Source organism: Myotis daubentonii, chromosome 4 (genome assembly GCF_963259705.1).
Source record: "Myotis daubentonii chromosome 4, mMyoDau2.1, whole genome shotgun sequence".
Taxonomy (NCBI): domain Eukaryota; kingdom Metazoa; phylum Chordata; class Mammalia; order Chiroptera; family Vespertilionidae; genus Myotis; species Myotis daubentonii.
Genome location: NC_081843.1, coordinates 91462180 through 91489234, shown reverse-complemented (window position 1 = coordinate 91489234; position 27055 = coordinate 91462180). Strand labels below are relative to the sequence as shown.

The 27055-nt window shown below is 42.7% G+C and overlaps 1 protein-coding gene and 1 pseudogene across 15 annotated transcripts in view; both read right to left on the bottom strand.

Moving 5' to 3' along the window:
* Positions 1-27055, bottom strand: part of ADCY2 (adenylate cyclase 2) — a 289765-nt gene that overhangs the window by 25185 nt on the left and 237525 nt on the right. For all 15 annotated transcript variants that reach the window (XM_059694687.1, XM_059694692.1, XM_059694683.1 and 12 more), the window contains 3 exons: positions 21595-21732; positions 15131-15250; positions 9438-9607 (listed from right to left, as the gene is read on the bottom strand). In XM_059694687.1, coding sequence (XP_059550670.1) covers positions 9438-9607; positions 15131-15250; positions 21595-21732 — 428 coding nt within the window. The remainder of the gene's footprint in view (positions 1-9437; positions 9608-15130; positions 15251-21594; positions 21733-27055) is intronic.
* LOC132233656 (large ribosomal subunit protein uL30-like) lies at positions 830-1659 on the bottom strand (annotated as a pseudogene).

Sequence of the window (27055 nt, the reverse complement as noted above, 5' to 3'; positions counted from 1 at the left end):
CGCTCCTTGGCTCACTCCTCCCCAGTCTCTGTCTTCATCATCACAGGTGTCCTCCCAGTGTGTCTCCTTCTTCACATGGCCATCTTCTTATAAGGACACCAACCATGTTGGATTAGCACCCACCCTGCTCCAGTAGGACCTCATCTTAACTAATCACATCTGCAATAACCCTGATCTAAGTAGATTCATGTTGTGAGGTGTGGGGGGTTAGGACTTCAGCAGGTCTTCTTTTGGGGGACACAGTTCTACCCATAACAATTATGTTAGCCATTTATATAAAAAATGACAGCTAGTTGGGTATGAGGCCTCTTTCTCTCTCTCTCCCTGCTTTGAGTTTTAAGGATAAGGTCCATTTCAGACTTTCATGTGTGAGGGTTGTGCTATCACTGAGTTATACAGTAGGGGAGACAGAGCTGATATAATTGAGAAAGCTTCTAACTCTATGATTTTTGACTTGATGACAGTTCCAGTCAAAATGTGACCAAATATGTTTTCTTTAATAGCTCAAAATTGGACTCTGGAGATGTAGATATCCAAGTACGCCTGTAGCCACACACTAATTTGCAGTTGGCCCTCGCCCTAAGGCTGTTCATGGGGTACTCATTCTGGCCCTCAAGTTTTGAGAGTCCAAAAGAACAAAGAAACCTAACAAACTGGGTGGCAGATATGGAGGGATTACTTGGCGAACCAGTTTCTAACCTAAAGGCAAACAGTTCTGGTGAGGTAAAAATGACATTTTCATTCTCTGAGAGAAAGCAGTCCAGGCATATGGACACAAATATAATCCTTAAAATTTTTTTTCTTGGTGAAATGAGCCTCTATTTTTAATTTTTTTTCAATTTTAAAGGACTCAGTTTATTAACTGACCAGATTACAAAAATAACCATGGTAGATACCTTAGTTCATTCTCCTAATAAGCCTATTGATCTGGTCTTCCCTGTTCCCAGCATCTCCACCTTCTACAAAGTGGGTGGTCTTTCTCTTCACCCCAGCTCCTGGAGAAGATAACTTGAAGGGCCACAGGAAGTTGTTACTTCTTTGAAGCGCTTTCCAACAATACAGATCTCATGAATCAGATCTTCCATGTAGGTGATGCCATAATGACCAAGAGATCAAGCAATCAATGAGTTATCTGTCAGGGCAGTTCATTTTTTGTTGATTGTGCCATAACCACGCTTGTAGATCAATTCGTTTACTGACTTCAGGTTTGGGTACCCCCATGCAATATATGATTCCATAGTCCTCAGCATGTTCATGGAAGCCTTGTTGAGCTTAACAAAGGTGCCACTGAAGATCTGGCAAAGGCAAAGAAGATGCAGCACCTTTTGGACCTTTGGGCTCACACCATTGATACCTTGGATCCCGATGACAAATGCCATTTGGGTTCAGCAGGTACAGAGAAGTTGCCAGCTTTTCTTGCCATCCTGGTCATTCGAAGCTCAGTTCTGTACATCAGCCTGTATTCCTTGTGATAGTGCTTAGCTTTTTCATAGATGAGCTTCCTTCTTGCTTTCGAAGCATCTTTTGGGCAAACTTCTTTCTCAGGCGCTTGATCTTCAGTTCTGCGAAATTCCTTCGCTTTTTCTTGACCGTTTCTGGCACAGCAGGAACCTTCTTCTTCTTCTCTTCTGCACCCTCCATGGTTCCAGCCGGAAAAGAGCGAGCCTCTATTTTTTAAATAAAAAAAGCATCTCAAGAAATCTAGTTATCTGTTATTTTGGTAATAGTTGATAAACTGAAGTAAAAGTGTGACACATGTTTATATATCTGACATGTCCTTTACCTATTCATACATTGACAGACTTAGGTCATTTCCATGTCATGGCTACTGTGAATAAGCTGCAATGAACATGGGAGTGAAGATATCTCTTTGAGATCCTGATTTCAATTTCTGTAGCTACACTAGTATACCAGTAGTGGGATTACTGGATCATATGGCAGTTCTGTTTTTATTTTTTTTCGAGGGACTTTCATACTGTTTTCCATAGTGGCTGAAACAACAGTGTACAGGGTTCCCTTTTCTCCACTCCCTTGTCAGCACTTGTTGTTGCTTGTCTTTTTGCTAATAGCCATTCTAACAGGTGTGGGGTGATATCTCATTGTGTTTTTTTAGACATATTTTTATTGATTTCAGAGAGGGAGAGAGAGAAACATCAATGCTGAGAGAGAAAAATCATTGATTGGTTGCCTCCTGCACGCCCTCTTCTGGGGATTGGGTCTGCAACCTGGGTATGTGCCCTTGACTGGAATTGAACCTGGGACCCTTCAGTCCGCAGGCTGATGCTCTATCCACTGAGCCAAACCAGCTAGGGCTCATTGTGGTTTTGATCTCCCTGATTAGAGATGTTGAGCATCTTTTCATGTACATGTTGACCATTTGTTAAGTCTTCAATGAAAAAATGCTCCATGCTTCTTGGTCCCTCTAGGGCAGGGGTGGGCAAACTTTTTGACTCGAGGGCCACAATGGGTTCTTAAACTGGACGGGAGGGCCGGAACAAAAGCATGGATGGAGTGTTTGTGTGAACTAATATAAATTCAAAGTAAACATCATTACATAAAAGGGTATGGTCTTTTTTTTTTTTTTTTTTTTTAGTTTTATTCATTTCAAATGGGCCAGATCCGGCCTGTGGGCCGTAGTTTGCCCACGGCTGCTCTAGTGGCAGAATTCTTAAGCTTGTATTCCTCCTCTCCATTCTACAATGCATTGGGTCAAGTGCTGACTGCCTCCCTTTAGATTTCCCAACAAAACCTACTAAGGTTCATGTCCCCATATTTGGACTAGCTTTCTGTGTGTGCTCACTAGCTGTCTGCCAAAGCTCACTCTCTTTGCTGCCATGGGGAATGCACACAGGGAGCTGGCCACAGAGCAGGGGTGGGAGGTGGGGGAGGCACAGGGAGCAGTGGAGGTACCCGTGGGCCAGGTGGGGGATCTGCGGGCAAAGTGTTCCCCATGGATGGTGGGCAGGCTGCTTGATGGAGGTCTCAGTGCAGTTAGTGGAATCCCTTTAATGCCATGGAGAGTCCCATCTGCCACTCTTCCAGCCTCTACCTGACCCCCAGTCATACAGCTCCCGATGTAGTATTCAGGGTGGGTCAAGAGGACAGGGGCTTCTTTGTAGTGCCCTGCACAGCTGGGGAAGCTTTGTGCTCACTTACACGCTCTTGTTTCCTCTTCAGGACCATGGGTGAGGGGATGTCTCTTGAGCCTAAGCTGTGCCATCATGGGGGAGGGGCGCTGTGGGTAGAGTCAAACTGTTCTTATTGCCTACTTCAAAGCATTCAAATTCTAATTTTTCTTCCCATAATGTGCTGGGACTTTCCTCTGGAAACCTGGGCTTTCCTAAGGCTCTCTAATCCACTGGTGACTGGCTGAGAGTGTTTTCCCAGCCTCCCAGATCATGGCTGAGAGGGGCTGGAGCAGGTGCCTGGGCCACTGCCCGGCCCACAGCCAGGACCAAGGTCTATATGACATTACCTGATGCACAGGTGGGTGAGACTCCACCCAGATCCCTTGGTATCGTTGCTGGACCCCACAACTCTCACAAAGGTACTTTTGTCTGTGGACAGATTTCAAATTATTATTATTAAGGTGGGGAGCGGGGGAGGGCAGAAATGAGAGATATCTTATTCTGCCATGATGCTGTGCTTTTCAATCCCCATGGCTCTTCAAAGTCTTTCCAATATTGCAGTCAACTCTGGGCTACCTGAGGTAGCTCCCAGCCTGCATGCCACTCATTTCCTAGGTGTGCTGTACAAACGTAACCACGACTCCTGGGCAACCTCCTTTTGGCCTTCTGCCGAACCATGGTTTCTTATAGCAGGTTTGTGTGACCTTCTTGACAACAGAGACTATATGTTATCCATCTCTGTGTGCTCCAACTCCAGGAATTGGGGCGGGCATATGGAGAATGCTCAATACAAGTGTGTTGTAGAAACAAATGAATGAGCGGACAAATAATCACACTGGTTTGAAACCTAAGGGATTTCATTTCCAGACAATCTTCCTCCTCCTGGCTGGACACAGATTCGCCAAGATCCTGTGCAAGATTCCGGAGACGATGGCCCAGTGTCATCCAAAGACAGACAGCTCAAAGCCTCATGCCTTTTCAGAGTGGCGTTCAAACTTGCCCAGCGGAACATGCAGGGGCTGAAACAGACTAACACGGTAAGGGATGTGCACAGCTGCAGCACCACCGATGGGAGAGTTGGTGATAAGAAGTATGAATTCTGTACAGTCTGTGGGCACAGGCTCTGGGAAATCTTCTCCCTCCCCTCATTCTAAAATCAAACAAAACAGCTCAGAATTGAGTATCTTCCTGCAGGTGGGTCCAAATCACAGGACATTTTCTGTTTTAGGTTAGACAACGAAATTGCTCACTGATGGCTGCTTTCTGGAGAAGAAAAGAAAGCTTGAGTTGTCCTAGGATGACTTGCTTTTTTGTTAAATTAGGTATCTCATATTACCTACCTCCAGCCCCACTGCCAGTCACAGGGAGATGTGTGTGTTCCTTGCTTTCTGGAGATGGCACAGGGTGGGGGAACTCGAAAGGGGAAGAGAAACTGAGATAGGAAATTTGAAGATAATATTATTTCAACATTAACTTGGACATATTATGAGTTGGAATGCAAATTTGAAATACAGTTTTAATTCAAAAGAGAAGACTTCAAGGAAATTTCAGGTGCTCTGGAATACGCCCAGACTGTCTACTGCAGAGGGAGTCTGCCCTGCTCCCTGGCCTGTCTCCTGAGTGGCTAATTCTGCAGTTCTTCCTCCAGACTCTCAGTGGGCTCATCACCAGTTGACCCAAGTCAGGGCGTTGTCAAAATATGTCACAATATCTTGAATTCTAGCTGTTGGGTTTTCCATGAGACACAGGGAAAGAAGAGCAATTCCACATCGAAGGTGCCTAACTCACAGCTCTCAGCGGTATATGTCTGCTTGAGCATCTGCATCACATCCTTGATACCAAGCTGTTGCTGATCTGGAAGTTAAAATTATGTAGACATTTCTACCAGCAACAATCCAGAGCCTCTGAATGATACCAGGCACTAGTATGGCTGCTGCTGATTTATATACTTTATTTATACCTTGTCCACAAAGTATCTATTTTATGAGGCTTAAGTGCTTAAACAGAGCTGGTTAGTCTACCAGGCCCCTGGTCATCCCCTCTGTTCTCCATGCCTGACACCTCTTTGAATTTAATGGCACATTTCTGGGTCGATATGAAATGGTAACATCCATCCCTTGAGATTTTTCAGTTCTGCAAGGAAAAAGCTTCCAAGAAAAACCGGACACTGTCTTGCAGATGCTGTAAGAAGCATTTGTCATGGGAAGTGTCTCTGACACAAAAACAGCTTCCAGCAATATCAATGGTCATCACCATCCATCACCAAGAAGAGCACTCAGTGTCCTCGAAGGCCCTGGCTGAGGGCTGAGGGCTGAGGGCTGAGGGCTGAGAGCTGAGGGCTGAGGGCTGAGCGCTGAGGGCTGAGGGCTGAGGGAGGCAGTGTCATGGACAGGAACCAGAATCCTTATCGATCGATACAGCAAAATATCTTGTCCTCACAGACAAGATGGAGGAGTGTTGTAAATGCCAAAGAATTAAGATACATCTCGTTCTGGCCCTTCTAAATACCAGAAACTATTGCAGTGACGTAGCAGAATCACAGAACGGCAGGTAATGTTAAGTACTGAGATGCTGCTGGCCTCCACTCTAGATTTAGTTTTCAAATTTTTATATGACTTATCATCAATAACTGAAATGCACATCAAAACTGTTAAAACATAATTTAGAGGTTTGTATTCCTTTACAAAGAAAAAAAAAGAATCTGCAATTACTATTTTGCTGTCAAGTCATTAAGGCAAAATGAGTTAAAAACTATTAAATTCAATTAAACTACTACATTAGAGTTGAAACTATTTTTGTCATGTTCATTCCATACTTTGCATTTTTTTTTGCTTATTTATTTATTTTTCCTTTTTAGTCCTCTCCTCTCCCCTGCCGTCCCTTTGGCAACCATCGGCTTGTTTTCTTTATCTGTGGGTCTGTTTCTGTTTGGTTTTGCTTGTTCATTTGTTTTATATTTTTTAGATTCCACATATAACTGAAATCATATGGTATTTGTCTTTCTCTTTCTGGCTTATTTCACTTAGCATAATATGCTCTAGGTCTATTCATGTTGTCGTGAATGGAAAGATTTCGAATTTTTAATGTCATACTCTCTCAAAGTAGTCTTCTTTTTTTTCTCCTGAAAAGTTGACTTTCCACATTCATGAATTTGTAAGAATATGTTTGATGTCACTTTCTGAATTTTTCATTGATCTGGAGTTGCATACTTGCATACTTTGTAGTGCATACCTCTGTTTTCTTTGCTAGCCCTGCTGGCAAAAACTGCCCATGTTGTTGGCTTGTCCATTATCCATGTCAAATTTGGTTTGAAAAAGCCCTCTGAAACGTGGGCCATGGTGAACTCACGTACAGGACAACAACACTATCCAAACTGTGTATTGAGACGATGGCTGGGCACTGCCTTATAAACAGAGATGCCCTCCCATATTTTCTCTTGACATTTAAGGTATAAACAAAACGGATGCTGATCCTGGAAAGACACATCTCCAAGGAGCCTCTTCCTCCGGGGAAGCAGGTGAGGTGAACGTGTCATTAGAGCCAGTATATTCAGGAGCACAGCCTGTTTTTATTCATTCATTCAGTCGATATTCACTGAGCACCCATTTACAAGGTGCCAGGCACACTTTCAGGCACTGTGGACACCACAGTGGTACCTGGTTAAGATCTTCTCTTTCCTTGAATCAAGAGTTTCTATGAAAATTTTCAATGTATGTACCATAGAAAAGGGATAGGCAGACATCAGAGGCAACAGATTTGTCCACGGGGGATACTCCCTAACCTTCTGGGATGGGAGTGTGGCTCAGTCCTCAGGCATACCCAGGGGTGAAAGCCCAAAGCTCGCAGTAGGCCTACTGGGAACACTCAGTGTCAACGAGGAGCCAGCTCAGAGGCCGAGGTGGGCAGCAAGGACAGTGACTGCCACACAGGCAAGCACCTGTCCCGGAAAGAAGACCAGGACACCAGGAATGACAAGCGTGTGTGGGGGGCCGAGATGCGGTGACCAGAAACAGGTCAGAAGAGGAAAAGGACCAAGATGTGACTTCAATGACACACACTCCCTCGGTCATTAAAGGAGGTGCTGCCTGGCACTCCTTAAGCCAGCTGCCTCCCTGAAGGGCACCTGTGGCTTGGGACTTGGGATATCTACTCTCAAGGCACCATTCCATGTCAGGATCCTAGTCCTAGTTTCCTATCTGAAGGCGTTGTGTCAGCATCAACAAACCAAAGGATGAGGCAACTTTATCAGTCATTTGATGGGGGATCTCTGGAATCTCAGCAGAGAAAGAAAACATTGGGATGGGTGGATTTGGGCTCTGGCATGAATCGAAGGGTTGTATCAAACACACACAGAGGCTGAGAGACCAGGAGGGAATTCTAAACTTGCCCCCTTAGGAGTTTCTCAGATGGGGTTAGTTTTAAGCTGACATTACAGAAAATGTGATGTTATGCCAGCAAGATTTATCTTTTGGCAGAGGGATGCTCTGGGAGTGCTGTGGCAGCTCCTTCAGGAATCGGGTCTGAAGGTGGCAGAACCTTGAGGTCAAGATTAGGAAGAGGGAGACAGGTGCATCCCTCCAGGAGAGGATGCGGGCTTACTGTTGGGAGAGAAGGCAGGCTCCTGGGCTTCTCCTTCCAGCCCTCCCTAGCTTTAAGGCTAGTAGAAAGACAGAACCAAGTAGCAGACACAAAGGAGCTTGAAGTAAACCAAAGGGGGTAAAAGCTGAGGGTACAAGCTACTCTCCTTCAGCCCGAGCCCTGCTCCACTGCGGCCGGTGGTGTCTCTCTCAGACCCCACACGGAAATCTCTCCCATCAGAAACCTGCTAATCTAATTTCTTCCTCTGCCTCGGCTGTGTCGCGCATTCAGGAGCTTTAAATTTAATAAAGGGAATTTAGTAGCGTCGTCAGCTGCGCATAAAAATCAGTAATGCCGCATTTACTTAGGGATTCAATACAGGCTTTCTGGATACAGTACAGAAATATTGAAGCATGTTTGCCGGGCGCTTTTGAGAATTTATTGGAAAATTAACTTCTGATTTCATTCTCATCTTGGCTAAGGAATCATAAAAATTTCCTTAATACAATTATACATTTTTTGCAACTCCACTACCCTGAGCTTGATTACAGATTATTTGGATTTCATGGTGTGGAGGATGACGAAAATTAAATTAGGTGAAGAGAATGCTGTGCGGTTGTGTTTCTGAAAGCATTCTTATCGGCACGAAAGGTTCACACAGCGTCCCTGGCTCTGGGCCTCCGAAGACGTACATGGCCATGCACTGTCAGCAACCACCATCTTTCTGGAGCAACAAATCCATGAAAATACTTAAGGCATTTACTTTATATTAAAAGGAACATAGAGATATTATGGAGGATCATGCAGCCTGCTCATAGAAGACACGTGAAGTCTGGTGGGTCCAGAAATAAACCGAACACTTGCTATAAAACATTGTCTTGCTATTAAAATGTGAGAGGGAGGATATCATAATGATTAAAACACTGTTTTTCAAGCAGGGAATAAATATTCATTATAAGCTCATGGAAGTAATTTGGTCACAGGAAACCTTGTATAAACCTGACTGAGTGTCCGTGAGGGGACCATTCTTTCAGCATCCAGTCCTAAGGCTGGGAGAGTAAGGTCATATCTTTTCTTGAAAGTCAGTTTCTTCATAGAACAGAAAATCGACACAGTGGTAGGAGTACTCCCTCCATACCAGGGTATTTTAGGAATGTAGCACTGTAACTTGTGAATGTATCCACTTAGTTTCCAGTATTTTTATGTGTGTTGATTCAGTTGTACTGGACTGGGGAGGGGGGTGCATTTTGCCTTGCAGGGTACATATGTCGGGAGGCATTTTTGGATTTCATGGCTTTGGGGGAGGGGATTGTGTCTGGAGTCTAGTGGGAAGAGGCCAGGAATGCTGCTAAATATCCCACAATGCACAGGACTGCCCCCTCATCAGAAAATTATTCAGCCACACCCAACCGTACACTATTGATATTATTCAGAAAAATATCAATAATGCTGAGGGTGAGAAACCCTAGCTTATTCTTATCAATAGAGTAATATAGTACAGATTATAACAAAATCATCTCTACACCACTTCATACCTTCTTTTTATGATAATACATATTCTGTGTAATGTATAATAAAAACCACACATCACCCTTCTGAACCATCGCTTCAAAGAAACTCTCACACAATGAGTTCCAATTACAATGTTATTGTGAATTTGCATTTACTCAACACACTCACCTTAGTGACATCCCACACTAAAGGAAGGAGAAAAAGGAGGAAGCCGGTTACCTCTCAAATAAGACCTGGCTGTAGTCGTCCAGGACATGGGCGTGAGTGTGGAGAAAGATGATGTTGTAGCCCACCAACGCCGCCAGCATGATCAACATCTTCAACTCGTAGTTCACCCGCAGGAAAACCGAGCAGGATATCAGCCCCAGAATGCAGCTGTATATAAAGTACTGGGACAGGAAAATACGTTGAATCAACACTTAGAATCTCTTTTAAGAAATGCTGAAATAAGGATTAAGATTGGGGACCACCACCAAGCTCACTGGTCATTCCTACAAATTTCATGGGAAAGCAAATGCCTTTTTCTCCTCTTTGATGCGGTGGTCAATGCCTGCGCACATTTGATTTGGAAAAGGATTACTCATTACATGGCTTGCTGACCCAGCTTAGCATGTTTAATAAAAATAATCAGGCACATTGCCAAACAGACATAATTCTTTAAAAATCTATACTGAAGACATATAATGATAAGCCAGTGTCATTTTCTTGAAAGTGAAAAGAAAAATGAACAGATCTTTTTAAAAATTTTAACATGTAGACTCTTTGTTGGCCTTTCAATTCTTTAATTGGATATAAGTCGTTACTGGTAGTTCTGTTAAAAGGATAAGAAAGTGTAGATATTTTATTAAAAGAGACATTGTTTGTCAGAAGGACTATTTAAAACAGAACGGATTTTTAAAACTGAAATCTTTGACCAGGGTGAGCCATGAATATCCTGGAAGCAGACAGGCACTGGAAAAAATGGAAAGAACCAAGTGGGAGGGAGAAGTGGGCACCTGCCACCCATTTAGTCCACTGGAAGCAGCTCAGGCCAGCCTGTTAGCACTGTCTCACTACTGACCACAGTGGACATTGCTGAGTCAGGACACCCCCGGATTCCATCCTGCCTCACTCATCAGCTGACTCAGGTGAGGTCAGTGACCTCGCCTGCCTGTGGCACAGCGTCGTCATCTGTGAAATGGGGGTAATCGTGTCCTCCTTGCAGGTCACTGAGAAGAACAAGTAAAGCTCGGAGCCCAGAGCCCTGGAAACAGTTGTCATTCTCACAAAGTCGTTTTATTTTTTGTTAATATGGTGTTTTTATGAACAAGCAGTTTTGCTACTATATTAGCATTCTTGGAACAGACACAGCACTAGAAAAGTTAGTAACTTTAATAACATACAGATCTGACTGATGTCTGATAAACCCTGTCTGTATAAAACAGCCCACTTTGTAAGCTACTCCACCCCGGTTTCATTACGTGAACAGAGCCATGTATAATCTGCTTATTGTTGTCATTCTAGCTCTTGCTTTTATTTCCCCAGCTGAGGTCATCCACAGTGAGCTGTCTGGAGGCTACTGATACTCAATGCTCATCAGTCCTGCTCTTGGGGATGAAAGGAAAGTTGAAAATGAGCTGCAGGGGTCATGGTCACCCCATGTTTCCTTCTCTGTACCGATTCTGCTGTTAGGATGATAAACTGGGGCTCTCTGTAAGGTTTGGTTTTCAAAAGGATTCGGCTGAGAAAATTAGGTTGAAAACCATTATCAGAATGAAAGTGATCGACCAGTTCTGCCTAATGGCATGACAAGCAGAAGAAGGAGCCACTTATATGAACACGTGTGTCAATGTGTGCATGGATATTTTTTTGGGTGCAGATAGGATTGTAAAGGTTTTCTGGAGCACCCCTAATTTGAGATAAAAGCTTGCAAATACCTATGCAAACCTGCCTATGGTTTCATATTTTAAAATTAATTTTTAGGCTTTTAAAAAGCTTTCACATTTTGGGGATGGCTACGAAAATACATATGTAAATGGAAAGGAGGCTCTGGGTCTATTTTCTTTTAAAACACCTTTCTAGAACTCTTGAAGGCCAAGCACAAGGTATGCTGGGAGTTAATGAAAGGTAAGTTGGGACCCTGAATCTAGCCACGAAAGGTGTGCGAATGAGGGGCAATGGCTCTGGCAGGCCAGGTGGGAGGCCTGAAGATCAGCGGTCACTGTTGCATTAGGCAGCCGGCCAGGGAGGCGCCGGGTGGCCAGGGTTCCGGCTGTAGCTCGTGAGCTGACTGCTGCTAGGGTCTATCCTAATAACTTTATTTTTATAGAGTCTGGGTACAGTTAATATTACTATTAGCGCCCTGGCCAGCTTGGCTCAGTGGATAGAGCGTCAGCCTGCGGACTGAAGGGTCCCAGGTTCGATTCTGGCTCAAGGGCACATGTCTGGGTTGTGGGCTCGATCCTCAGTAGGGGGTGTGCAGGAGGCAGCCGATCAATGATTCTTTCTCATCATTGATGTTTCTATCTTTCTCTCCTTCTCCCTTCCTCTCTGAAACCAATAAAGAAATACATTTAAAAAAATAAAAGTCCTCATCTGAGGATTTGTTTATAAAAAAAGATATTACTATTAGTTAATAGTTGTATTGTTAATTAATAGTTAAATTAGCAATCATTAATATTTTAATTACTGAATAATATAATTTATTAATACTAGTTAATATTTTACCCTTTACTACCCTGCTACAACTCTCTTCCTTCTGGCAACCACCATACTGTTGTCTGTGTCTATGAGTTTTTGGTTATTTCATAAAGTAAATAAAAATATTAGTTGATACTAAGTTAACTAAGATTATATAGTTATAAGCACTTTTAATATAGTTAATCAATGACATTAACTTGCATTTTAATACCTAGGGAATAGCCACTGGCATCTTGGGCTCCTACTTAAGACGCCTTTGGCCTCAGTTCCCTCACCTGGAAAATGGAAATTCCAATAATATCTACCTCAAGGATATTTTCCCAATGAAATGCTATAAATGCCTGGTAAAGCACAGAGCGCCTACATGGCAAAGATCCTTGATGAATGGTTTCATTGGGTATTTAAAAACTAGCTTTTTTTCTGCTACAGCAATTATACATCTGATGTTAAAAATTAGGAAATATACAAAGCACACATATAAAAATAAGGGTCTCCTATTATCCCCAACATCCAACTTGAGCCTATTAATGATTTTGTCTCTATCTTTCCAGCCTTTTTTCTACTTATTATTGGTACAATTATTTTATAAAATTGGGTTTATACTGTTTTGGTTGTTTTTAAATGATACTTTTCAATTAATAGCATCATAAATATATATTTCTGTGTCATTAAATATTTTTAAACATCTTTTGTAATGGCTGGATGTAACTAAATAACAATTTACTTAAATACATTTATTTTATCTTTCAGGTTGCTTTCTTTCTTTTACTTTTTAAAAATATATATATTTTTATTGATTTCAGAGAGGAAGGGACAGGGAGAGATAGAAACATCAGTGATGAGATAGAATCATTGATTGGCTGCCTCCTGCATGCCCCCTACTGGGAATTGAACCCGCAACCAGGACCCTTCAGTCCACAGGCTGGTGCTCTATCCACTGAGCCAAACCAGTTAAGGCTCTTTTACTTTCTTGTTTATTGTTGATGTTACATAAACACTTGAATGAATGCTTTGTAGCTAAGTCTGTGCACCTTTATAATTAATTTCCAGAATTAGTACTGCAGAATAAAAAGTATGTCTGTGTTGTGCTTTTCGAGAACTATTAAATGACCACTAAGAGGTTATATCACTTTGTACCACCCACAGCATGAAGGGGACTCTCCCCATCCTTTGTCAGCCTCAGATATCAAGGAAGATGGGGTTTGAGAGGAATAAGGCACACTTTGTGCCTTTCCACAAAATGGCTTTCCTAATATTTCTAAAAATCTTTTAAGGGGGAAGATGGGGTATTTCCCGGCTCCCCTGGAACACCTAAACTTGTGAGTTAATAAAGCAGTTTCTATACAGACAGCCCATGAGCACGCGGGGCTTCCTGGGCGAAGCTCACCATAAACCTCTTCTTGAGGACTTGCTGTTGGAACAATAGTGGCCTGCTGACTAATTGGGGCCTAGATTTTAAAGAGCCTATTGTGTATTTTTTCAGGATCTTTTAAGGTTGAGTAAATATTACCGTTCCCCATCTTGGGTTTCTAATGATTTTCTTCTTTTGAAAATAAGATATCATACAGACTTACCTAAATGAAATTCAGAATGATCACCCAATTGCCGTTCGTGGTGCCAAGCATGGTGAGTCATTCTACCCAAAAATATTGGATGGAGAGATTTAAAAAAGTGCTTTGCTGGCTATGCTTTTCTTTCCTATGAAAATGCATCTTTAAAATGTTAAACTTAAAGTGCCCTGTGAATGTCACATGAGGACGGCTTGGAGTCACTCTCCCTCCACTGTCCTACGGACCATGTGTACTAATGCCATCCATTCAAGGATGCCCAGTGAGGACACAGCCAATAAGTCATCATGAGACCCATCTCTCACTAGTCACATAACTAATATAGAAAAGATGGTGTCTAATCCTCATGGGGGTTTAATGCCTAAAACGAACAAAGCTTAGGCTATCCTCTCTTCCCGAGCCCACAGGGACATTCCTAGGGACCCTGGTCACCTTGCCTCTGTAACAGCCCTGGCCTCAAAAGAACACCAGACACCCCTACTCTCTGTACGCAGAGCAGTGAGCTTCCCAGAAAACTGAAATGGCAAAAAGTATCCAAGCCAAATGTCAACAGAACAAATCAGCGAAAAGAGAATGAGGCAAGTAAATCATCTTTATTGCCATTGCTAGTGGAGTTTTAAAAATTGGCAGGACATTTTAAAAGTGCACATATTAAATGACCAATTTCAGTCTCCAAACTAGTTCATTCAGCATCCTCAACACAGAAAGGAACTGTTAATAATTCATCCTACTTTCAGGTGATTATTCTTAAAATGAAAAGGAGAGTATCAGAAGACTTTTTTCCCCCCCACAAACAATTCATGGGTAAGACCTATTAAGCCGTAAATAACTGATTTACCTCTTTTTACTTAAAACACTGACGTGTTAATCAGTTTTAAAATTCCAATTTAAGCCTTTTTGGACATTGGTTAAAATGAGTCAGTTTGTAAGGATTATCTGAAGCTATAATCACTGGACGGTATTGCAGCAGAGGCAGAGAGAGGAGATGTGGTCCTGTGATCACAGCATCTGGGAGCCAACACGAATTTACTGGAACAATTCACAAAATCTATGAGCAAGGAACCCAGGAATTCAGTGACATGTAATTGAATGCCAAATACTGGGATCCATACCATGAAATGCACCAGTTTATAGAATAAAGGCAAGAGTCACCTGTGAGAGTAGCAGAATGACATTGCGACTTTGCTTTTGTGCCTGACGGTGCCAGCCAGCCAGGACTTCTCTTAAGAAAGGCTGGTGGGCCCTAGCCGGTTTTGCTCAGTAGATAGTGTCGGCCTGTGGACTGAAGGGTCCCGGGTTTGATTCCGGTCAAGGGCACATGCAAGGGTTGTAGGCTCTATCCCCAGTGTGGGGCCTGCAGGAGGCAGCCAATAAATGGTTCTCTCTCATCATTGATGTTTCTATCTCTCTCTCCCTCTCCCTTCCTCTCTGAAATCAATAAAGATATATTCCAAAGGAAAGGAAAGAAAAGAAAAGAACAGAAAAAAAAAGATAAAAAAGAAAGGCTGGTGGTTCTTAAGCGGTCAGGATCTACTCAGGTACTGACACCAGAGAAGAAAAGTGAAGTCCAGTACAGGTGGGAAATTGGACTTCACACAGATGAAAAACAATAAAAGCCACCCAGGAAAACAATAAAAGCCATACTAACGAGGAAAATGCTCTTACCGGAAGAAAAAACAAGCTTTGCGCACGCAGAATCGCTGCCTGATTATTTGAGGCAGAAAGACTTGTGTTTGATGTATTGGTAGTTGGAGGGACTGTTTCTTCTGGGTCACTCAGGAAAAACTGCAAAGAAAATGTTTGTTTTTCAATGAATTAGTGCAAAGGAGATGGGAGGGTTAGTAGGCGGTGCTATTTATGGGTGCCTGTGTGTCACCCGCAGTCAGCAGGACTATGTGGGCAACCCAGCACCTATGCTTCAGATGCCAGTAGCTCCATCCGCTTTTCAAACTGTGAGAATTTCTACTGAATAAATAAGTGACTATTCATTGTTGTGCTATGCACTTAATAGTGAAGTATAGCCAAAACCGGTTTGGCTCAGTGGATAGAGCGTCGGCCTGCGGACTGAGGGGTGCCGGGTTCGGTTCCGGTCAAGGGCATGTGCCTGGGTTGCGGGCACATCCCCAGTGGGAGATGTGCAGGAGGCAGCTGATCGATGTTTCTCTCTCATCGATGTTTCTGGTTCTCTGTCTCTCTTCTTTCCTCTCTGTGGAAGATCAATAAAATATATTAAAAAAAATAGTGAAATATAGAACTGCAGGATTGATGTTAAAGAACACACAAGCACCTCTGTTAAATATTATATTAAAACTGGCTCAGTTAGAATTACATTTGAGGTGACATCACCACGCATACAGACACCCAACTCCCTGTCCTGAAATGAAAGCCTTTGGAATGTGTTTGCAGCCTCTTCCCCATCTTGCTTCAAACATTAAATGAGTCAATGGAGTTTATGAGTTTTTGATTTAAGAAAAAAATTAATTTTATGAGCAAAATGCAATAACTGGTATCAACATCTTATCTATTACTTGTGAATGCTTGGCAGCTCAGGGTTACAGGGGATTAAAATTCAGAGGATGCATAGTCTTAGCACTGTTGGAAAAAGGATCCTATTTTCTTTTTTTTTTTTAAAGGTAATTCTGAAAAAATGATACTAGATACAGTGTTTCTACCCATGATATCATTTGGTAAAATCAAAATGCTGATTTGAAAACTCAAATGTTGTAGAGTTCTTTATTTACTACCAAAGAATTTGTCAAAAATGTCACAACCCATCGTTGAACTATAAATGTGCTAATTCTTTGGGAAAACTTATATCAGAAAAAAAGTTTGAACAGCAAAGGTAAACATTGGGCTTCAAAATGTTACAAATTTATATTTGACAGATCCCAAATAAAATTTATTTAAATACCAAAGAATAAAAAAAATAAAAAATAGAAGGAGATAGTTTAGCTTGTAGGTTACTAGTCTCAAGGACCTGGGATCTTGAAATTATTAACAAAAATATCTTGATTATATCACTCTATAGAGAAGAAAATAAATTCTTGCTGTACAATGGGTAGAAGTACATGCTGTGAAAACGCAGTCTTTCAAGGAGGCTCTACAATAAACATGATGGTTTAAATTTGAAAACCAATAGAGAAATTCAATAGAGAACTTCAATCACTATACCTAACAATGCTCCATTAAGCCCCTTTTGCACACGCTCTCTCTAGTATTTATTAACTACCCCCAAATCAAGAAACTCTTCATTGTGTCTATATGACATCACACTGCAATTTTGAGTCAATTTCCCCAGTCTGTCTTCTTAGTCACTTTAACAAACACTCATGTCATCCTATATATAGCCAGACAAATCCTCAATTGTTATTAATCCCACGTTTCTCTCCATTCCAGGTTAAACTGCCACAATGTTCTCCACAGAATGAATTTCTAATAATCATAATTATTTGAGGAACTCATCTCTAGATCAATTTTAACATTCATCAAACTTTGTCATCATTAGGAAAATAATATCTTCATCCTGGACAAGATGTCCTAATAAAGGGCCTATGAACACTACATATTTTTACCTTCACTTCCAAATTTTACAATTTTCAGAAAATTTAAAACCTCTCAGAATTATGTTTTCCAAGCAATATTAAATTATGAACATGCAATGTAATACTGTTTTATGCCTGCTGACATCATTGTGCCTTGCTTGTCATTTGGTTGGAATTAGAAGTCTGGCTAGACTACCAGTTGACTAAGGCTAATCCTGGGCTAGGTGGTTCATAAAGCTGTTATTGATTGCATTCTCTGGGATGTTTCTCAGAAGAGATTGCAAAATGACGTGGGAAGTCACAGGATGACACTGTCAAAATGTCAGAAGAAAATGGCAGAGGATTTGAGCTTCTCATACAGGTTAAGCCAGCTGGAACTAAAATGGAACAAAACACACAGGTCGCTGGCAGTTTGATGAAACTCTGTATTTGATAAAAATCTGGATGACTGTTTCCTCCACTTTTATTGGGGTGTATGGTGTTACATAGATGAGTATCAGGTGTTTAAAATATCCTGTTAACACCTCACAGTTCATTTTCAATACAACTGACCTGGATGTTTTGTCATTTATATCACTGTGTGTTGAGATTTTAAAAGCCAGCCCCTCTGAGACACCGTTCCTAACGACCCCCTAAGTGCTGTTAAAATGCAGGTGCCATGTCCCCGGATATGAGTGAGTGACTTGGGAGCCCACTACCTTTGCATGTCACCTCACTCATGGTCAGTTCCGATTGGCCAGTGTCTGAATCTGCATCAGCACCACTGGGTGACGAGCATGACCCAGAGTAGTCACATCACCTTACAGTGTGGCTGGGGACAGGACCCTGCGTCTGCTTCGTGTAGTCCTAATTCAAGAAGGCGCGGATCCGTGTAGCTGGACAACATTCCCTATAAATCTGCAGCTGTGACAAAAGCCAGCCCTCGTATGAACAAACTCCTCCCCTTCTGTGATCAGTAAGCTCCATAGTTATTCTCTAGTAAGAGAAAAATTACTTCCTTTCTGTACCAAATGTCTGCTTTCATAGTGTTTTATGATGATTCTTTGAAATAAATATATGAGGAGCTCAGATGGAGAAGAACCACCCATTTCAGGGCCCCAGGTGTCAAGGAAAATGCTGTTTCTCCTGCATGGATGGGGACAGCACCTGCTTGAGTGGTTCTGACTTCCTCTCCCTCTCCACTGGGCAGAGAAAAAGTACTCTTGTTTATTCCTCGCCCCACAGCCTGGGCTGCCACAGAAGGGAGCTCAGTATGGGTAGCAAAACCTTATTTCCGTTCTCTCTCACACATCATCCATCATAGTGTTAGCATGTCTTCTAAAAACTTCTCTATCTCACTTGGCAATAAATTCCTTTCTTTGTGAGGAAAAAGTGGCCCTGGAAGACATATTTCTGGTACTGAAGATGCATCTCTTCTCTCCAAAGGGATCATAGTTACTGTGAAACCGATCTCCCAAATGCTCAGCTCATCAAACATTTAGACATTGACTGAACTGCCTGTCAATCATTACTACTTATCCTTTGTGAAATACAATTAGCTTCTAAAACTGATTTGTTTCCCACGTAGATTCTGTCATCAAAAAATTAGGTGATCTATCTTGATTTTATAAGGTCAAACTGGATTTTACCAAAATAAATGGTTGCTTTCTGGAAGGGTTGTGTGCTTACCTGTTCATTCACTCATTCTTGTATTCAGTAACTATTAAGTAGCCACCCCTTAAATGGAAGGCACTTTTCTAGGTGTGTGATGGTGTGGTTAAAGGTCTTGTTCTCATAACTTGTATGGGCAGCCAATGGAGAAGGTCAACTCTCAGGAAGTGTGCTTTATGGGCTCTGTGCCTGCCCAGGTGAGGGAACAAACTCTTGGGGGATAAGAATGCTGAATGATAAGGGGATTGCGGCAATCACCCCTTGCAGAGTGAACACCATGTGTCTGTTAGAATTACTGAGACCTCTAGCTAGCGGGCCCTGTGGTCGTAGTGTTCTGTCCCAGTCCCTCATGGTGGAGTTTACTAGTAATTCTGACCCAGCTGTCTCCTGCAGTTTTATTTCCAAAACTCCCCTTGGAGCTTGTTGGTCGCTCTCCTGGAACTGGGAGCAGCGGGGCTAATGCACACTTGCATGCTACCAAGTGGAGCATGAGGACGTTTTAGGAAACACACTCATGTTTCTATAGGCTCTCACTCCTCCCTGCCCTTGGCCTTTCTGTTCTTCCTTCCCTGCGATGCTTTCACACCCTTGCAATAACCATAACGTTGTCTGTGCAGAAAGCTTAAGTATCCTAATGGCTACTAATACATAAGCAGACAGGCTCTAGGAAATACCTCTTGTCTCAGTCTTGAGTCCCTCATCTCACGTTCCCCACCCAGCGCTCTGAGGACAGCTCTGGAGCCACCATCTCAATCCCCTCGGGTCCTCTCACAGAAAGCCTGTAGGTCTGGGCTCCTCATAAGCACATGCCTCAGGTTGTCTGACTACTTAGGTCCTTGCATGTTAAAGTCCCACTAAAGCAGGGTAGTTCTAGAGGGAATTACTGGAGGTCCCGACATGGCACACTTTTCCAGTTGTCTGCCAGTCAGTTTGGATCAAGCTCTTGTTGGAAATAAATGACGTCATGGTCCAGGTATGCCTGAGACCTAGAAGACAAGGCCCCAACCCTTGGGGGAAGTCTCATGATGCCTGCAGTAGGAAGATAGGCCTCAGCTGCTGTGTATGTCCAGGAGGAGCGGGGAAGAGCTTAGTGCCACTCACTTATTTTATAGAGGAGTTCCCAGGATGGTGGAGTTCCCAAGGTGAACTTGACACATCAAGAAAATCCACATAGGAGCAAAGATCAAGGACCAGGAGGTCCCGGGGGAAACCGAGGCTGTGTGGGCTTGACTGCTGAGCCCTCTCCTCACAGGCACCATTAGTTCTAACTGCCTACAGGGGCAAAGCCTCTTCCATGAGCTGATCTCCAAGACTATGCAGGGGGCAGAAGTCACACCTATCACTAACCTGTGACTGGGGAGGCCCACATTAGGTCTGGACCTCATGTCCTTTCTCAGGGGAGCTCCCAGACAGAGTTGGGGGGGCATATGGTCAGGTGAGGTGTGGAGAGCTAGCATGCCTGTCCTATAGTTGACCATGTGGAGAGAATACAGGAATCTGAACACGTAGGAATCCATACACCCACCTCCTGATAGCACTGGAAATAGGCAGAAGAGGGCGAGCTATGGCGTCTCTCTGACACCCCCTTTGCAGGTGTCCTTAAGATCAACTTCGAAGCACATGAAGAGGCTATCCTGACCTTGTGGCTGGCACCCCAGTCCATCTGGCTTCCAGTTAGCATCACCCTCATTGAGATCTCCAGGTGTGTGTCAGGAGAAGCTATTGGCTCTGTAGTATAATGTTGAGAATTGAGCCCAAGTCAACCTTCATGATCCTTATCTATTTCCTCAGCTTTATATTCTACTACTTCTTAATACAAATGGCTGCCCTATTTCTAGTCCTAGATGGCAAATGTCTTCCCTCCTTCTCATCTCTCATGCACCATCTCACAAACTCCTTCTACCCATCCTTTATAATTCAGTCCAGCAGGCCCTGCTGTCCCTTCCCCTTGTCTCCTCTTTACACACCTCTGTGGCCCTCAGACTCTTTATAGCGGGTTTACCTGCTGCCCGTCTCCTAGGCTCCACTATGAATGTCTGGAATGCAGAGAACTCTCTTTGGCTGCTGAGCATCTAGCAATGTATCAGGCACATATTTATGCTCAACGAATATTTTCGGTTGAATGAATGCTGTCTCATTTATGAAAACTATGTCTTATCGTGTAATACATAAACTCTATCTTCTCAACCGGATTTTATGCTTCTGAAAGGCGAGGACTGTACCTCACAAGACCCTGCAGTTCCAATAACTAGCAAAGCATCCAACATTTGAAATACATTCTGCTTTATGGTTAATGATGGTGACGTCAGGATAATGATAGGATGTGTCTCAACATGCACTGATTACCCACCTGCCTATTTTAAGAATATAGCAGTCATGATTCTATCACTATAGTAAGAGCCACCATTGGTTAAATATTTACTAAATGCCTGGTACCATCCTAAGTGTGGTAGAAACATCAGCTCATGTACCCTACAACCACCTTGGCAGTGAAGTGTCAGTTCTCATTTTTGAAAAATGGAAATGCAACCCGTGGAACTTTGAGAAAACTCTCCAAAATCACACAGCTGATAAGGTGGGAGCTGATGTTTGAAATTAGTCCTTTTAAACTCCAGAGCACGACGCCTCAGCCACTGCACTTTCCTTAATTTGATGGTTCTGTTACTCCTCAGTGATTATCTGCTGACATTTAGTGCCATTTCCATACCCGAGAGCCCCACAGAGCAAGAAGTTGGGAGCTGCTGGGAGAAGCCCCTCTCTCCGTGGCTCTCACAGAGAGCATTCTTTTTCTTACGAGGCTGCTGTTGCTGTGGATGATGTTGAATTCAATAGGCAGTGATTGGTGCTGCCAAAGCAGCTACAAGCAAGGTTTGAAAATCCCACTAAGACAAGCCCTGGAAGCAAAGCAGTCCCTGCCTGGTAGGAGCGGTGACTCACCATGTTGAACACGGCCATGGTTAAAATGATGGCCGTGGTGATGACCGTGAGGGAGATCCGCGGCCAGGGGCGGTTCGCGATGATGCCTGATGACTTTAAAAGCCACAGGAGAGAGACAGATGCCTTTTTGCTGCATTGCTAGGAAGAGAGAGAAAGAAATAAAGAAAAAGCATTGCTATTTTATGTATTCTCTCAAGTTTGTTAATGTTATTTAAAACCACAAGATGCACCAATATTCTTCCAAGAGTAGACAAGTAGGCTCTGTCCTCTGCTGGGGGCTCAGGCCAGATTACACACCTTGTTACGTTATGTTGGCATCACTGTTACAAAGTAAGAATAGATTAATTAAATTTTTTATAATAAATGTAAGTTCCGACTATCTGTCCTTTAAAATAGACCTAAAATTATATTTTAAAAAAATCTGGTAAAGAAACAAATATGTCAGTTAATTAAACCATTCTGTGGATGTGTTGGGGCTCAGATCACAGCTATGATGAAGCAGTTGTCGTAAATTTAGCCAATTTATGTAGAAAACAGACCAACATGTAGCTAATCATAGAAATACAACTGTCAAATACTACTAAGTTAATACAATGGTGTGACCTCCATAAAACTCAAGCAGAGAATACTCCTTGACAGCTATAATAAACAGCACCTTTATTTCTCTACATCTTTCACATCTTCTTTCTGCTTTATTCTCTCTCTCTCTCTCTCTCTCTCTCTCTCTCTCTCTCTCTCTATATATATATATATATATATATATATATATATATATATATACACACACATACATATATGCATATGTACATATATATTTCTTAAAAACATAAGCATTGCAATATGTTAAATGCCAGTGTAAGAATTAAATGAGATTCTATAATAAAAAGTGAGAGATAGATAGGTGAGCTTAAAGAACAAGCCCAGCAGCCCAGCATCACACCCCCATTGCTGTGAGACTTTCTGCAAGTTAATTTTCTCCCAGGTCCTTCTCTGATTTCTCCTAGAGCAGCTATGGGCAAACTACGGCCCGCAGGCCGAATCCGGCCCGTTTGAAATGAATAAAACTAAAAAAAAAAAAAAAAAAAAAAAAAAGACCGTACCCTTTTCAAATGTAATGATGTTTACTTTGAATTTATATTAGTTCACACAAACACTCCATCCATGCTTTTGTTCCGGCCCTCCGGTCCAGTTTAAGAACCCATTGTGGCCCTCGAGTCAAAAAGTTTGCCCACCCCTGGCCTAGAGCCTGTCTGGAAGCATGAGCTGCCCTGCACTCCAGGGGCTGCCAGCAGCCGGATCTCTGGCTGGTGGCAGAAGGCACACACAGTGGGGCTCTGGAGGGCATTTTCCCACCAGCAACAGGGGAGGAGCCAGATTTGTACCTCAGGCTTCTGAAGAGCAGGACTTGGTGGTGGCGTTAAATATGTCATCCAATAAGATGCACTTTCATGCTCTGAACATGCAGTGTCCTGGAGGGTCACAGAGCTGGAGGACACCCACCCGAGGATGCTTCCATCATTATCATTTAATGCATGCTACTTTTAATAATTTACTACCACAGACCCTACTCAGATTTATATTCTGGAGGAGAAGCTATATCAAAGTGTAAAAAGCAGGGATTCAATAAAATGTCGTAGTCATCTATTAGAAGATGATGGCATTTGGTTTGATTTTGGTAAATTAATATGTATCTGCATCTTAATCAACTAGAATTAGTGTTTTTGTTTAAGAAAGAATTGTTAAAATCAATGATTCTGGGCCTATACACAGAAGTTATCAAAAAATTTGATAATAAATATGTTTAAGGGCAGAAATGCAAAATTATATTACTCTAGGAAAAATTTAAAGCCAGCTCAGATTCCATATCACTCTTAGGTAAAATATTATCTAGTTATTGCACAGACTTATTTCTGAAATTAAATTACTTTGTTTAAATTTTAGAATTATATATGATGATAATCTTGCCAAATGAGTTAATAGGAATATGTTATACTTTGAGCAGAGATTAGTCGCTTACTGAGACAGATGTGGGCAGACACACGTGAAATTGTTTCTGCTCCTGCAACATGCTGGGCAGAATTACAAATCGGGGTCCACGTGTGCCTACTGAACATGTGGCAGGGTGTCCGGGAACACCTTCACGCTCCTATTTACCCCTAGAAAGAAAACACTTGGGGCACCTCACTAAAGACCATGGGTTTGGCACGCACTGGGTTCAGGATAATGAATTTAGGATGTAGTAGGTTCAATTCAGTCTCCTGTTCAGTCTTTATGTATGCCTCAAAGTACCCCCAAGCAAGCATTTTTAAACTTATGAGAAATATTCATTGCTCTCAAGGTCAGGGAGGCAGGCAGCCACCCCAGTCTTTTCACTCCTGTGACCGAGTTCAGGCAGAGTGAATAGAACTGAAATATAAAGATTGTTAAGCATTGCTGGTGGCAAGGACAAAGAAACAGAAGATAAGAGATGAGTACGCTGAACTATAGGGACATTTGGGGAAGAAGAGGAGGGAGATAAAGATTATGGAAGCAGAAGGAACCAATAATGAAGAAAAGTGGAGAAAAAAAGACCAAGATCTTAAAATAGAAAAGATCTGACTAAGGAAAAATGGGAACATTGATTCGATTTGAAGTCCTGAATAAAAATTACAATTGGATCTTGACATGGTCATTCACTTCAGTTTATTCTGTTTTGGGTTAAGTATTCAAATAAAGTCCTGGGTGCAAAAATAAGTTTATCAAAATTTATACCATCCTAATGAAACATCCTATATAATAAAAGGCTAATATGCAAATAGACTGAATGGCGGAACAACCGAACAACTGGTCACTATGATGTGCGCTGACCACCGGGGGCGTGCGTGGAACATGGCGGGCATCAGCTGCGGCGGGATGGTGGAGCAGGTGAGCGGGAGCGCCAGACCAAGGTGGGGCGCCGGTCGCTGTCATCGGGGTGAGCCTCTGGTGGTTACTGAAAATTCTTTGCTCCCGCGTGCCTAGGTCCTGCCCAGTGCTTGCACCTGCTGCTGGCACTGGAGCCGCTGCTTGCACCCACTGTCAGCGCCGGCCCCACTCGCACCCACAGCCAGTGCCAGAGTTGCTACTTGCACCCACTGCTGGTGCCCGATGCCGGTCCTGATTGCTCAGCACCATCAGTGGGTGTAAGCATCAGCTGCTGGCCCCGATATTCCCTCAGGGTTTCTCTACCTCCCCCTGCTCCTGAGGGGCGATTAGGGCCGGCAGCCACCACTCACATCCACTGATGGTGCTGGCCCCACTTGCACCCGCTGCTGGAGCCGAACCCAATTGCTCTGCGCCATCAGTGGGTGCGAGTGGAGCTGGCACTATCAGTGTGTGGGAACAGCAGCAGCGGGAGTGGGGCTGCCAGCAGAGAGGGGACCGGGGGCCACGTGGGAGGGTCTGGATGGGGGCACGGAGGTTGGACCAAGACCCAGCCGTATGCACACTGAAGCCTTGCGGCCCACAGTTCCTTTAAAGGTGCACAAATTCATGCACTGGGCCCCTAGTAAATAATAGTATCTCAAAGAACATTTCAGCATTTATTCAGAAGATGCTACTTATGGAAACGAGCTCAGGTTAGTCACTCTAGTTGATCTTTGGCTTAATTACTGGCATAATTTTACCCAACTCTGTTTCTTCCCTCTACTGATCATCAGTGGGTCTCACTGTATCCTGTGTTTGCCTCTTACTTACAGTGAGCTCGCTGTGGGCCTTCTAGCAATGCTCTTGGTTGTCAATGCTACACCCACTGACAAATTTGGTATTAGTACTAAATGTAGTGGGAGATGTAAAGGAAAAATAATATAAATTTATATGAAAACCCTATCATAGAGATGGTGCTGGGGAAAATGAGCAGTGTGGTTTGCTAGAAAGAGTATAGGGTGAATGTCAATGTTCTTCATTCAGTAAAGGCAAAATATTCTCCACAGAAAAATACAATAAAGTGTTCATGCACTGTATTTGGGTTAAAAAAATATTCCCACCAAAAATGTTTCCCTTCCTTTCTTCTTATTTTTATTTTTTAATGTTTTGCACTGGAAACAATTGGTAGTCTCTCATTCTAAAATACCATATAATTTAATGCAGTAATTATAAAAGCTTTTGCAGTTTCATTAGTGTCCATTTAAAAAAATAAAATTAAGTACCTGGAAATAAGTAGATGCTTATATCAAGTGAAGTTTTAATTCAGAACAACATTCAGAAAAATTATAACTATGACATAGTGGCTGAGTAACAAGCTTGCATTATTAGAAACACAAAACTTATCTTAAAATCTTTCCTGACAAATATGGTGAAATTTATCAGATAAACATGTACTTTTGTGTATTTGTCTAGAGGAACACCTTCTTTGGCATTTAGTTGGCCAAGGACTATATTTTTGAATGGCAGCGATAATTATTTGTAACAGTTAATGTCACAGAGACTGCCATGTGTGCTTTGATTACTTAATTGTACTTGAATTTCTTTCAGAAAGGATGCTTTATTTCAATCAATCATATTTTACAAAATCAACCTGTTTCTTTTGTACTTCCTGAGTGAGCCACATTCCTCTGTCATTCACCCACTTCGTGGCACTCACAGCCTGTCCACATCGCATTGTCTTTGCTGAAATGCTTATCTCTGGCCACAGGAAGAGCTGGTTGAGAGCAGTGACCACATCACCCGGGTCTTTGTACTCCCACAGGCAGCACAGTGTTCAGCGGCTAGTAGAAACTCAATACATGATTACTCAATATATTCATTGTCTTCATGATGAACCCTAAAGGAAATTCCCAAGGGCCAGGAACAAAGAAGCAGCTCAGTACTAGAGAAACAGTGTCCTGGGACTGAACACAGGGAGGAAGATGTTGCCTTGGGTCTGCAAATGGTGGGCAGCTGGAACCAAGACCCCTGAATAAAACCAGAGGCCTCAAAAGGCTGTTCCCTCCATGTAAACAAGTCTAGAAGAACCCCATGAATTGGTTGAGGGAAGCACTAATAAACTTTAATGACAAATTCAAACTCTAAATGGAGGTGTTGGGTTTGAAATTACATGATCTGCTTCATAATGAGAATTTCAAGTTGAGGAGTTGTTAATCAGTTCAAAAACCAGAAGAAGTCTTCGGGGCTGTGGCAGAAGAAAGAACAACACTGCTTATAAATGACGCCTGGTGCACATTTGGGTAGGGCGGGGGTGGTGGGGGAGGGCCTCTCAGCCCGGCCTGTACCCTCTCACAATCTGGGACCCCCGAGCCGTTTACCAGCCGTGAGCCCAGCTTCTGGCTGAGTAGTGCTCCCCTAGTGGAACCACAGCATTTGCCCTCTGGTGGTAAGTGACCGTCATAGCAATCAGTGGTTCTGCCATTTGGTCAATTTGCATATTAGCCTTTTATTATATAGGAGACTTTACATTACTGGGTGCAGAGCATGTCCCAGTTGTGGGGAAACCATTTCCACTGAA